Genomic DNA, 14864 nt, shown 5'->3' on the forward strand with positions numbered 1-14864 from the left:
AGGAAGAGGAGCGCGGCCACTTGGATTCGGAGTGACTACACCAGAGCTACAGGCGGTTGCCAGAGGAGGAGCCGCATGGCGAACTGTTTGGACTCAGACCACTTCTGAACACCTGGGACAGCCCTGAGGAGGAGGAGGAGGAGGAGGAGGAGGAGCGTGGCAGGTCGTTTGGACTCGCAGGGACTGCATTAGCGCTCCAGGCGGCTGCTCAGAGGAGAAGGCAAGTGGTGAGTTGTTTGGACTTAAAGTGACAGCGCCTGAACACAGGGGGGCTGCCTGGAGGGGAAGCGCGGTGGGTCGCTTGGTCTCAAGTGGCCGCACCAGAGCTCCGGGTGGTTGCCCAGAGGACGCATGCAGCGGGTCACGTGGATTCAGAGCCACTCAGAGCGACCGCTCCTGAACACCCGGGGGGGTTATTTGGAGGAGGAGGAACGGGGAGGGTCAATTTGACTCGGAGTGATTGATTGCCCAGGGCTACGGGGGGTTGGTGGGAGGAGGAGGCACGCAGTGAGTTTCTTGGACTCCTAGTGACCACACCAGAACACTGGGCGGCTGTCTGGAGGAAGAGGCGTGTGGCGGTTCTCTGGGACTCAGAGTGATTGTACGGGGCCCCAGGTGGCTGCTCAGAGGAGGGGCCGCATAGCCAGGCGATTAGGTGCAGAGCAGGGTCCCAGGATCTAGGAGGCTTCTGGGTGGAAGAGCCGCACAGAGACAGGCTTAGGGGCGGAGCGAAGGTTCCAGGACTGCGGGCAGATTCTCTGAGGAGGGGCAGCCTAAGGAGATTCATCTGCGAAGGGTGAGGCTCCCAGGCCCAGGAGGTAGGGCCGGGCCCCTGGGAACTTTGCAGAGGAAGGCAGCCCAGCCCAGGCGGTAGCTGTAAATTGAGGGGAACCTCTAGGAGGGAATTGACCAGCGACACCTCCCCACCGGGTAAGTCTTCCCTGCCGGGTGAGGTTTCCCCACAAGGACGGTAAAACCAGAGACTCAGGCCCAAACAGGCCTTCTCTCAGCCCGCAGCCTAGGTCCCCTTTGGATGACCATTGGTCAACAAGTGGAGGCACCTCTGCCCGCTAGCAGGGATTATACCCCACCTGAAGGCCACCACTCCTAGAGAGGCAGCTTCCTTGTGGAGCACCGCATTATCAACCTCCTCCAAGACTTCAGCCTACTGAAGGCTAAGGGGGGATATATATAGAAATCTTCAGGGACATTGTAAGTCAATAGAGGAAATCTGCAATATCTCAGCGGTCCTCTGATACCTGAACAATATGAGAAAACAAGGAAAGAAAATGCTGCAAACAAATCTAGATGTTACATCAATAAAACCCAATGACAACATGGCAGAAGAAATGACAGAAAAGGAGTTCAGAATGTTCATAATTAAAATAATCAGAGAAGCAAACGATGAGATGAAAGAGGAAATGCACGCACTGAATGAAGAGATGAAAGAGCAAATGCAGGCATTGAATGATCGCACCGATCAACAATTAAAAGAGCAAATACAGGAAGCAAAAGATCATTTCAATAAAGAGTTAGAGATATTGAAAAAAAACAAACAGAAATCCTTGACATGAAGGAAACAATAAACCAAATTAAGAACTTCATAGAAAGCATATCCAGTAGGATAGAACACCTGGAAGACAGAACCTCAGACATTGAAGACAAAATATTTAACCTTGAAAACAAAGTTGAACAAATAGAGAAGATGTTAAGAAATCATGAACAGAATCTACAAGAACTATGGGATATCATGAAAAGGCCAAATTTAAGAATTATTGGGATTGAGGAAGGCCTAGAAAAACAAGCCAAAGGAGTGAACAATTTATTCAATGAAATAATATCAGAAAATTTCCCAAATCTGAAGAATGAAATGGAAAATCAAGTTCAAGAGGCTTATAGGACTCCAAATACACAAAATTACAACAGACCCACACCAAGGCACATTATAATGAAAATACCTAAAATACAAAATAAAGTCAGAATTTTAAAGGCCGTGAGGGAAAAGAACCAAATTACATTCAGGGGGAAATCAATAAGGATATCAGCAGATTTTTCAATCCAGACCCTAAAAGCTAGAAGGGCCTGGAACAACATTTTTCAAGCCCTGAAAGAAAATGGATGCCAACCAAGAATCTTATACCCAGCAAAACTTACCTTCAAATTTGACGATGAAATAAAATCCTTCCATGATAAACAAAAGCTAAAAGAATTTACAAAAAGAAAGCCAGCATTACAGAACATTCTCAGCAAAATATTCCATGAGGAAGAGATGAAAAACAAAGAAGCAAATCAGCAAAGGGAGGAATTATCCTAAAGGAATTGTCAAATAAAGGAGGAAACAAGTTGTGTCAAACAAATAAATAAATAAAATTTAAAAAATGAACCAAATGACCGGGAAATCAAATCATATCTCTATGATAACCCTGAATGTTAATGGCCTGAATTCAACAATCAAAAGACATAGACTGGCAGATTGGATTCAAAAGAAAGATCCAACAATATGTTACCTGCAAGAGACTCACCTCATAGAAAACGATACCCATAGACTAAAGGTGAAAGGATGGGGAAAAACATACCATGCACATGGACTCAGCAAAAAAGCTGGAGTATCCATCCTCATTTCCGATAATGTGGACTTCAAGCCAAAGTTAGTCAGAAGGGATAAAGAAGGTCATTTCATACTGCTTAAGGGAAGCATAAATCAGCAAGATATAACAATCATAAACATCTATGCCCCAAACAGTGGCTCATCCATGTATGTCAAACAAATCCTTCTCAATTTCAGAAACCAAATAGACCATGACACAATAATTCTAGGTGATTTTAACACGCCTCTCTCACTACTAGACAGATCATCTAGACAAAAATTGAACAAAGAAACCATAGATCTCAACAACACAATCAATAATTTAGACTTAACGGACATTTATAGAATATACCATCCAACCAAGAGCGAATACACTTTCTTCTCAGCAGCACATGGATCCTTCTCTAAAATAGACCATATATTATGCCACAAAGCTAATGTTAGCAAATACAAGAAGATAGAGACACTACCATGTATTCTATCAGATCATAATGGATTGAAGTTAGAAATAAATGAAAGAGTAAAACACAGAAACTATTCCAACATCTGGAGATTAAACAATATGCTATTATATGATGAATGGATAACAGAAGATATTAGGAAGAAAATTAAAAATTCTTAGAGGTAAATGAGAACAAAGAAACATCATATCAAAATCTCTGGGACACTATGAAAGCAGTACTTAGAGGGAAATTTATTTCATGGAGCGCATTTAATAAAAGAAGTAAAACTCAACAAATAAACGACCTAACACTACAGCTCAAAGCCCTAGAAAAAGAAGAACAGAACAGCACTAAAAGTAGTAGAAGAGAGGAAATAGTTAAACTCAGAGCTGAAATCAATGAAATTGAAACAAAAGAAACAATACAAAAAATTGACAAAATAAATAGTTGGTTCTTCGAAAAAATAAACAAAATTGATAAACCTTTAGCCACACTAACAAAGAGAAGACGAGAGAAAACCCAAATCACTAAAATTCGGAATGAGCAAGGAAATATCACAACAGACAGGATTGAAATACAAAACATAATTTGAAGCTATTTTGAAAATCTATACTCCAACAAAATAGAAAATTTTGAAGGCATCAACAGGTTTCTAGAGACATATGAATTGCCTAAACTGAACGAGGAGGACATACACAATTTAAATAGACCAATTTCAAGTACTGAAATAGAAGAAGTCATCAAAAGCCTACCAACAAAGAAAAGTCTGGGACCTGATGGGTTCTCAGCCGAGTTCTACAAAATCTTTAAAGAAGAGCTCATTCCAATACTTCTCAAAGTATTCCATAAAATAGAAGAGGAGGGAACCCTCCCAAACTCATTCTATGAAGCCAATATCACACTGATACCTAAACCAGACAGAGACTCATCAAGGAAAGAAAATTTCAGACCAATATCCTTAATGAACATCGATGCAAAAATCCTCAACAAATTTTAGCAAATCGCATACAAAAACATATTAAAAAGATAGTGCACCATGATCAAGTGGGTTTCATCCCAGGGATGCAAGGTTGGTTCAACATCAGGAAATCAATAAACGTAATTCACCATATTAATAGACTTAAAGTCAAGAATCACATGATTATTTCAATAGATGCAGAAAAAGCATTTGATAAAATACAGCACCCCTTCATGCTCAAAACACTAGAAAAAATAGGGATAGTGGGAACATTCCTTAACATTGTAAAGGCCATTTATGCTAAGCCCACGGCTAATATCATTCTAAATGGTGAAAAACTGAAAGCATTCTCCCTAAAAACTGGAACAAGGCAGGGATGCCCTCTTTCACCACTTCTATTCAACATCGTTCTTGAGACTCTGGCCAGAGCAATTAGACAAACCAAAGAAATTAAAGGGATACGAATTGGAAAAGAAGAACTCAAACTATCCCTGTTCGCTGATGACATGATTATATATTTAGAGGAACCTGGAAATTCCACCAGAAAACTCTTAGAACTCATAAGTGAATTCAGTAAAGTAGCAGGTTACAAGATCAATGCCCATAAATCCAACGCATTTTTATACATAAGTGATGAACCTTCAGAAAGAGAAATTAGGAAAACTACCCCATTCACAATAGCCTCGAAAAAAATAAAATACTTGGGAATCAATCTCACAAAAGAGGTGAAAGACCTCTACAATGAGAACTATACAACACTAAAGAAAGAAATTAAAGAACACCTTAGAAGATGGAAAGATCTTCCATGTTCTTGGATAGGAAAAATTAATATTGTCAAAACGGCCATACCACCTAAAGTGCTATACAAATTCAATGCAATTCCAATTAAAATCCCAAGGACGTACCTTACAGAAATAGAGCAAGCAATTATGAAATTCATCTGGAAGAATAAGAAACCCAGAATAGCTAAAGCAATCCTTAGCAGGAAGAGTGAAACAGGGTGTATTGCAATACCAGATCTTCAACTCTACTACAAAGCAATAGTAACCAAAACGGCATGGTATTGGTACCAAAATAGAAAGGTAGATCAATGGTACAGAATAGAGGACACGGACACAAACCCAAATAAATACAATTTTCTCATACTAGAGAAAGGGGCCAAAAATATGCAATGGAGAAAAGATAGCCTCTTCAACAAATGGTGCTGGGAGAATTGGAAATCCATATGCAACAGAATGAAACTAAACCCATATCTCTCACCATGTACGAAACTAAACTCAAAATGGATTAAGGACCTCGGAATCAGACCAGAGACCCTGCAGATTATAGAAGAAAAAGTAGGTCCAGATCTTCAACATGTCGGCCTAGGACCAGACTTCCTTAACAGGACTCCCATAGCACAAGAAATAAAAGCAAGAATCAATAACTGGGATAGATTCAAACTAAAAAGCTTTCTCTCAGCAAAGGAAACTATCAGCAATGTGAAGAAAGAGTCTACAGAGTGGGAGAATATCTTTGCCAATCATACTTCAGATAGAGCACTAATTTCCAGAATCTATAAAGAATTCAAAAAACTCTACTCCAAGAATTCAAATAATCCAGTCGACAAATGGGCTAAGGAATGAATAGACACTTAACAGAAGAAGATCTACAAGCAATCAACAAACATATGGAAAAATGTTCAACATCTCTAGTAATCAGAGAAATGGAAATCAAAACCACCCTAAGATTCCATCTCACCCCAATTAGAATGGCAATTATCAAGAATACAAGCAACAACAGGTGTTGGCGAGGATGTGGGGAGAAAGGTACACTCATACATTGGTGGTGGGGCTGCAAATTAGTGCAGCCACTCTGGAAAGCAGTGTGGAGATTCCTTAGAAAACTTGGAATGGACCCTCCATTTGACCCAGCTATCCCACTCCTTGGCCTACTACAGGATACTACAGAGATACAGCCACATCAATGTTCATAGCTGCTCAATTCACAATAGCCAGATTGTGGAACCAACCTAGATGCCCTTCAATTGATGAGTGGATAAAGAAACTGTGGTATATATATACAATGGAATATTACTCAGCCATAAAGAATGATAAAATTATGGCATTTGCAGGCAAATGGATGAAATTGGAGAACATCATGCTAAGTGAGATAAGCCAATCTCAAAAAGCGAAAGGATGAGTGATATCGCTAATAAGTGGAGGATGACACATAATGGGGGGGAGGGAAGGGTTAGTATTAGGGTTAGAGTTAGGGTTAGGGAGGCGGGCAAGTATGGAAGAAGGAAGGACTGTATAGAGGGAAAAGAGGGGTGGAAGTGGTGGGGGGAAGGGAAAAAATAACAGAATGAATCAAACAACATTGTTCTATGTAAATTTATGATTACACAAATGGTATGCCTTTACGCCATGTACAAACAGAGAAACAACATGTATCTCACGTGTTTACAATAAAAAAAAAATACTCATGGAAAAAAATGAAACTTGTTATTGATTAAGACAAAAGCTTAATCTATATTGTTTTCTTTGTATGGGTCTTGCAGTATATTTCAAAAATCTTTAATAAATGTTTGTTGTTAGAAGTGATAATAAATTTTATTAGGACTAGTAAAAATCTAATAAAACTGAAAGTATTTTCAACTACCTAAATCAGTAGTCTTCCAATCAGTGAAAATAAGTCATAAATTATGTGACTACTTATCAAGAATATAATGTTATTTAAATGATGAAAATCTGTCAGTCTTTAAATATTTAAAACATTTGCTTTTAATGCCATTTTTTCCTATTATTTCCTATTAAGATACAAATTATTATGACCCTTTGTATATCTAGGGCACATTTCAAATGATCTCTAAACATGTTGCCAAGATTAACTCACACACATGAAAAATTTCTTACAGTAACATTATTATCATCATTAACAGAAAAATACTAGAGCAGAGTATTTGTATGACTGACCCAGGTATTTATCAGTGAGATCAAGAGACAGAGGAAAAATCATCATAAAATTAAAACCCATAAATTTTCTTGGGTCTGGGGTTCTGGGGGTTGAACTCAGGAGCACTTTACCACTGAGCTACATCCCCAGTCCTTTTCCATTTTTTGAGACAGAGTCTCACTAAGTTGCTGAGTCTGGCCTCAGACTTGTGATCCTCCTGCCTCAGCCTCTTGAGTCACTGGCATTACCACTGTATCTGGCCCATAACTCATAAATTTAGTATCAAAGTCACATTTTTAAACATTTAGTGCTATGAAATGGGTGCAAAGTTAGAGAAAAGAGACAAAAGTAGTTTGACTTAAGGTTCAATATAAATTCTGAAAGAGTTGATTATTTGATTCAAATCATGTGGCTAAACTATGAATAATCAGTATAACATCAACCCACAACTCTATAATCAAAATGATAATGGGCCAAACAAGGTAAACCTTTTAAAAATCTCCATTAATAAGTTGTATAAATTGCTTATTTTTGAGTTCTAAAAGTCAAAGATTCCTTTATTCTTCTCTTAAAAACTTTATTTCCTGAACAGCACATATGGCTCAGAGGTAGAGAGCTTGCCTGCATGTATAAGGCCTTGGGTTCAATCACCACACTGTGGGAGGGATGATTTTATTTCCTAAAGTCTAAACCCTATTGAAATCTGTCAGAATTTAAGTTACTTATTACAATTTTTACAGTAATACTTCACTTAAACTAATGACAACGGAACATAAAGACATTTAAATACCAAGAAAAGTTGTACGATTCACATGTCGTAGTGCACATCTGTAATCCCAAGTCTATTGGGAGGCTGAGGCAGAAGTACCACAAGTTCAAGGCCAGCCTGGGGAAACATAGCAAGTTCCTGTCTCAAAATAAAATTAAGATGGGCTGGGTGTAGCTTAGTGGCAGAGCATATGTGAGTTCCCTGGGTTCAAATCCCAGTACTATAAAACAAAACCAAAAAAGTTGTACAGGTTAAGTATCCCTAATCCAAATATTTAAAATATGAAATTCTCCAAAATCCAAAAGTTTTTGAGCACCAACATGAAGTCACAAGGGGAAAATTCCATATCTATTCTATACTGGGCCTCAGTCACAACACCAACACACTAAAAGTATTGTATAAAATTACCTTCAGAGTATGTGTATAAAGTGTATATATGAAACAAATGAATTTCATGTTTACACTTGGGTCTTATCCCCAAAATATTTCATTAGGTATATGAAAATATTCTAAAATCTGAGAAAATATGAAATCTGAAACATTTCTGATTCCAAGCATTTTGGATAAGTACATAACCTGTACTGGGGAAAAAAAAAAAAGATTTATTCATTTTTAATGCATATAAATTGCTCAACTCTTCTGATTAAGTAGACTAATCCATTTGAGAAATCTTCTTTTGTTTGTTTAGTAGCTGTTATGTCTAAAAAATGTACTAGGGGGATAAAAATTCCAGTCACAGAAAACATTTCTAGCAATACAGATGTTGATTTTGTTCAAATGAACAAAAAATGTACACAGAGAAGAGGAAGATTGAGTGTGTGCTACTTTCAACCTCTAATAAATAGTATGTTAAAAATATAATTCCTGACTTCAAGGAACTTTTAGTCTAGAGAAAAGAATTATCATGAATACATCAAATAATTCAAGAAAAATATATTTCCAAAGTATATTTTTTCCTGAGATTTTCCCCATCTCCTTGAATATTAAAAAAAGGGGGGTTTGTTCAGTGATAGAGTGCTTGCCTAGCATGTGAGAGGCAGTGGGTCGATTCTCCATACAAATATAAATAAGTAAATAAAATAAAGGCCCATCAACAATTAATAAAAATATTTAAGGAAAAAAAATCACTTTTTCTATTTAATGGAAATAAAGCATAAAATAAGGATGTTATCTAGCAATGTTTGAAATTTAAGTTAAAATCCAGGTAAAATATTAAATTTTGCTACAGTTTAAAAGATTTTAAAAGCCAATGTCATTTTTGATCATTTAATCAATATCATTTTAATCAAAAACATAATTTATAAGTGAAATTCTCTAATATAGAACAACAGAAATCAGCATACAGACAATTAAATTAGTACTCCTGGTCAAAGGACTTGATCGCCTAAAACAAGAGAGAAAAATAGAAAAAAAACCAATAACTAAAGCAGATAGCAGGTTCTTGTTAAAATGTAGGGATCTGACCTATGACCTGATCACAGTTGAAATATAGAGGGTGAAAATTTAATGCATATAAGGAAATGGAAGAAGTTCAGAAACCACTGTTATTTCTGTTTTAAAAAATAAAGATGATGTTTCTGCACCACCAGCTGCTCAGAATTCATTGCATGATGATGTAGTTGATAAGAGATAATTACCTCTTCCCAACAGGAGGTGAAGTATTTCTTATTCTGCAGATGCTTCTGAAGAATGGTCATGGGAGTGTGAGACCAAGATGGCATGCCAAGATCAGGTTGATTTTAATGATCTCTAAACACTTGATTTTCTATTTTTCTTCCTACTTATGTGTAGGAAAATGTGCACCTTAAAATACACAGAAGCCTATCACTGGCAGCCATTTTTCTTTTAACTTTAAAAGGACAGCAGAAACCAGGCCATCAACAGCATTAGAAAATGATGGGTGCAGGATGTTTCGTGGTCATTTCAACTTTAAGCATTTTTCAATTTTGAAGAATTCTACCAGTTCATTGTTTACCCCTGAAAACTATCCAATCTTGCCACTTCTTGTCAATCAATGATGTTCCTATTCCCATCCATTTCAGCTCTTTCACCTATGGGAAAGACCTGGTCAATTCTATTTTCCCAAACTCTCCCAAATTTTGTCTCTTCACTTCAAACTGTCACATACTTTCATACTTCTCAATGGCACTATGGTCCTCTTCTTCTGAAAGGTCTCTAGGTTACCAGACTTTTCAAATACTAACACAGTTCAAATAAAATACTATTTTTAGATTAACATCAAATAAAGCACAAGTCTCACTGTGACCCTCTTACATGGAAAAAATTTTCAAAAGCTGGTTATGACTCCAAAATAGAAAAAAATTGCATTAAGCAGAAAAAAGAAAGTAAATAGATTCCTTCTTTACTAATAGGTAAGACAGCTAAGTATACTAGTAAAAACTAGAAAAGAACATCAAAAAATTGAGATTTAATTTGGGGGAGGTGTTTGCCACTATTTCCTATTTGTGGTTATAATTTTGTTTGTAAAACAAATAAAATCTTGCAGTGATCACTCACTGCTTATGCACTACAAAGCTTAACCTCTATATTCTAGCTCCCAAACCTACCTTTCCATTTTATCTTCCAACCCTCCTTTACACACAATCTAAAGCTCCAAATTGTACTATCTTTATTTCACATCTGGATTCCTGGACTGCTCTTACCTGGCCATGGGACTCTGCTCATAACATATTCTTCAGCTGCTACGTTCTTTTCCTTCATTTCTGTGCGTCCAAGTTCAACCTATCTTTTCTAGTTCCATTTAAATAATACCTCCTCTACAAAACTATCAGTGAGTCTCCTTCAATAAGCATTTTAAAACTCCAATAATCATTTTATCGGTTTCTGTCCTATAAAATGTAGTACGTTCATAATTGTATTGTAGGTTTTGTGTATGTGTGTATAAAAGGTAGCCCCTCTTAGGGAAGTTACCTTGTTTTAGCCTCCTTTGTACTCCACTCAAGGTATAATAGTATCTTTCTAAATAAATATGTAAAATGAGCAATTAATTTCAAAAAGCAAAGACTATGAATACCAAAAACAAATAATAATTCTTACTCTTAGTTTTACTATGATTTCCTTCTTTTTCTTTCACTATGTTTATTTCCTAATCTAACCTTCTCACCTGGAGATAGGTTATTCTCCGCTGGACCAGTTCTGTCAGATCTTTGGCTTCTTTTTCCCGCCAATCACCTGCTCCATCTGTTTGACTGAGGTAGTACAGATCTGTCATTATAGACCTGTGAAAGCAAACAACATTGGAGTGTTATCACTGGACTATACAAAGCCATAAGAAGAGGGCCAAATTCTTCATAAAGATTGATGCTCACACTGAACCTGGTACTCATTGTTTATTTTCTATCAAAGCTGTGAAATTCAAATATTAGTCTCTACCATTCAAGATTCATCTCTGTAATAAATTTTTAATGTTGAAATAAAAGCCTTTTTATGTTTTTCTAAGATAGTTGCACTGTCCACCTTCCTCCCCCATGGTCAAAGTACCATAGAGGTCTTGGAGAAGTAATTCCCAAAGAAAATAAATAGATGGGTTAACAAAGGGAAGACAAAGAGGTTGGTCTTAGTATTTGACTAGTACAAATTTGTTTTCTCTACTATCATTTCATGATCATTCTTAAATTTTTCTTCATTCTTAAGTCTCTGAGTGGTTAGAAAAAGATCAGAAGAAAATAGTAACACATCTCTTAAACAATGATCTAAGTAACTTTTTTCTTTAAAAGTCTAGACGGTATTTTAGGTTTTGTGAGTATCTGCTGCTGCTTTTGTAGCAGAGAAGTTGTCATTAACAATAAATGAATGGATGTGACTCTGTTTAAATAAAATTTTATTAACAAAAACATGCAATAAGTCAGAGTTGGTCCTGGGGCCATTATTTATGACTACCTGGACTAAACTAATATGAAATGATTAAGATACTTTGCCACTCTGTAGCATGAATAATTTCTATTAAAACATACTAGATTTCCTGAAGAAAAAACTAAAATCCTCCGTAAACTAAGAAGAGAAACTTTAGAGCTAGTGCAGATGGTTTTAAATTACATTGCATTAAATAAAAGTGAAGACCTACATTCTGTAATAAAGAAGAGTAAAAGCAAATAATCCAATATTCCATCAGCACCACCCTTCTCCTTCTTTTTTCCTTCCTTCAATCGTTTCTAAACAATTATCATCTTCTAATATACATTACTTCTTTTTATCTTTCATTCCCCACACTTTTAGATTAGCCTCCACATATCAGGAAAAATAATTGACCTTTGACATTTTTGGACTGGACTATCCTGCAAACCTTATTTTTCTGCCCAAGACATAAGGATAATCAAATCAGAAAATATCAGTTGTGGTCCATTATTGGTGACTCCAAAATATTTTGCAGAAGCCCTGGGTTTTCAGTGATTTTACCCTGAAACTAGTCTCCAAGAGGAGTTCCCCAAAACTGAGAATCTTGCTGTCTTACTTTTGACTATGAAAACAGCAAGGGATTTAACAGCTGGGCAGTAGATTTGAGGACCTGGTATGAAGCCATATCAAGGTCTGGGATATGCAAACCCAGGCAAGGCACCAGAAAAGTAGTACTAGTTGATTGAGGATGGAATATAGATGCCTGAAGACAATGAACAGAACAGAATTTATGACTTTAAGAATAAGCCAATTATGGCAGACATCAAAACCTTCATTTCAGAAGCAGGTTTATGGTCCTTACATTTTCTGGTAATTTATTTTTCTATTTTAATAGTCATATATTTTTTTAGTGGGGGGTTTTGTCTGAACTATGGCACTGAGAAATCAACCAGTTCCTAATGGGGGGGGGGTGTTTATAGATATAAACAGATATAGATTCAGAATGTTAACTATAGAAGCTCCCCTTAAGGACCAGCACAGAGATGTACCACATTTCATCATATAATCAATGCTATCGCATATTCACAGAATTCCATGCATTTTGATCTTATACCAAAGATAGTTTAGTAATAAATGATTTTTAAGAAATAGACACAAAACTTATTAAAAACCTCACATAATGATTGCACCCCATTTTTTTTTTTTTTTTGCTGAAAAAAATTAGTATAATTCAAGCAAGAAAAACTCCACAGTGAAGGAGCTAACATTTATTAAAGTAAATGTGACTAAGGGAGATTATATCACAGTCTAATCCATGGATAAATCTGGATCATGGGCAAGAAAAATTACTCAGATTTTGTCCAAGTTTCCTTTTTCTTTGGCTTGCTTTTGGAGCTGGCTTGCTTTTGGAGCAGAAATATGCAGTACAAAGGATTAAAAGGACCATCAGAGAGATAGTGAGTCAATCTCCTACAGTTTCCCTTGTTGTCCTAGGGAGAAATTTTAGCATATCTCCATCTTGACAGCTGACATAGCTGGGACATAGGTTCTAGGCCTTAAAATTCTTCCCACTGAGCACTTGGCCAGTCTCCCCTTATCTCTGCCAATCCTGCAGGGTCTGAGAGTTTTCTATTTATATTCACTTATGAGTTGTCCTTATGGAGGTCTAACTACAACCTACTAAAATCTAAATCTATAATGTATTAGGCACTGTGGTAAGTGTTTTATATATTTATATATTTCCCTCATTTAATGGTCACAATGCTGTGCTACAGGAATGATTCCCCCCTTGAGTAGAAGAAAAATATGCTGCAATTAAGAGAAAAAATTTTGGAGTTAATCAGCTATTATGTAAGCTATTTAATTCTTCTAGGTCTGAAAATAACTTTAGTTGTAATAGGAGAAATACAGTAGCCCCCCTTACCCATAGGAGACTATTCAAGGACCCCCAGTGGATGCCAGAAACTACAGGTAGTACTGGGTTTCTTCCCTTATACATACATTTCTATGATAAAGTTCTTAAGTTAGGGCATATTAAGAGATTAATATTGTTATGGTTTGGATGCGAGTTATCTCCCAAAAGCTCAAGTGTGAGAACAATGCAAGAAGGTTTAGAGGAGAAATGATTGGGTTATGACAGCCTTAACCCCATTAGTGAATGAATCCCCTGGTGGGGCTTAACTGAGTGGTATCTGAAGGCAGGTAGGGTACGGCTGGAGGAGGTGGGCAATAGGAGTGTGCCTCTGGGGTACATATTTTGTATTTGGTGAGTTGAGTCTCTCCCTCCGCTTCCTGATAATCATGTGAGACACTTCCCTCCACCACACTCTTCAGCCCTGATGTTCTACCTCAGCTGGAATCCCAGGGAATGGAGCTGCCTGTCTCCAGATTGAGACCTCTGAAACCGTGAGCCTCCAAATAAATTTTTCCTTCTTTACAACTGTGCTCGTCAGGTCTTTTTAGGCACAGCAATAAAGAAGTTGACTAAAACAAGTATCACTAATCTTGTGCTTTGGGTCCATTAATAAGCACAATGAGGGTAACATGAACACAAGCACTCCAATATTGCAACCCTCCATCTGATAACTAAGACAGCTACTGAGTGACAAATGGGAGGGTGGCACATAGAGCATGGCTATATAGACAAAGGGATAATTCACATCTTAGGAGGACGACAAGTGATTCCATCATGGCACACAGAATAATGCACATTTTTAAACTCATCAACTGTTTATATTTGGAATTTTCTATTTAATGTTTTCAGAATATGGTTGCCAATGGGTAACTAATTGTGGAAAGCAAAATGGTGGATGAAGGGGACTACTGTCATACTGCTTACCTCATAGAGTTATTGTGTTGGACAAATAAGCAATGGATAAAGGGTCTTTCTCAAGTGATGGGCATGTAGGAAATCCTTAGTAAGTGATTATTTTTAATGCCAAAATCATTCCTGAGTTTAGAAACCACTCCCAAACAGATGCTTGGTGGGGGTAGGTAAAACAGAATCAAGGCTACTAAACAAGGCTTTCTACCTATAGATATTCTTCGTTTAACTGGGACAAGTATTTCCTTAAAGAAGACAGAAAATTATCATCTAATTGATATAGACTAAGCGATAAACAGAATAAGGACAACTTCATATGCGAATGTCTTCCTTTGCTCATAAAAATTATTAGGAACATTCTAGTCCTACTTGAAGAATATGCCTAGATTTCTTAGTAGAAGGACAATCATACAAGAAAAAAAAAATCCCAAACTTAAAGGGATCCACATTCCAATTTAATAAAAATCTCAATAGAATCATATCTCATTCCT

At 36.9% G+C, this 14864-nt stretch overlaps 1 protein-coding gene across 2 annotated transcripts in view; it reads right to left on the reverse strand.

Annotated features, from left to right (window-relative positions):
• LOC306653966 (alpha-(1,6)-fucosyltransferase-like) overlaps positions 1-14864 on the reverse strand; it is a 267342-nt gene that overhangs the window by 51578 nt on the left and 200900 nt on the right. For both annotated transcript variants that reach the window (XM_079127144.1, XM_079127145.1), the window contains one exon: positions 10819-10933. In XM_079127144.1, the coding sequence (XP_078983270.1) occupies positions 10819-10933 (115 nt within the window). The remainder of the gene's footprint in view (positions 1-10818; positions 10934-14864) is intronic.

Source organism: Sciurus vulgaris, assembly GCF_902686455.1.
Source record: "Sciurus vulgaris genome assembly, chromosome: 2".
Taxonomy (NCBI): Eukaryota; Metazoa; Chordata; class Mammalia; order Rodentia; family Sciuridae; genus Sciurus; species Sciurus vulgaris.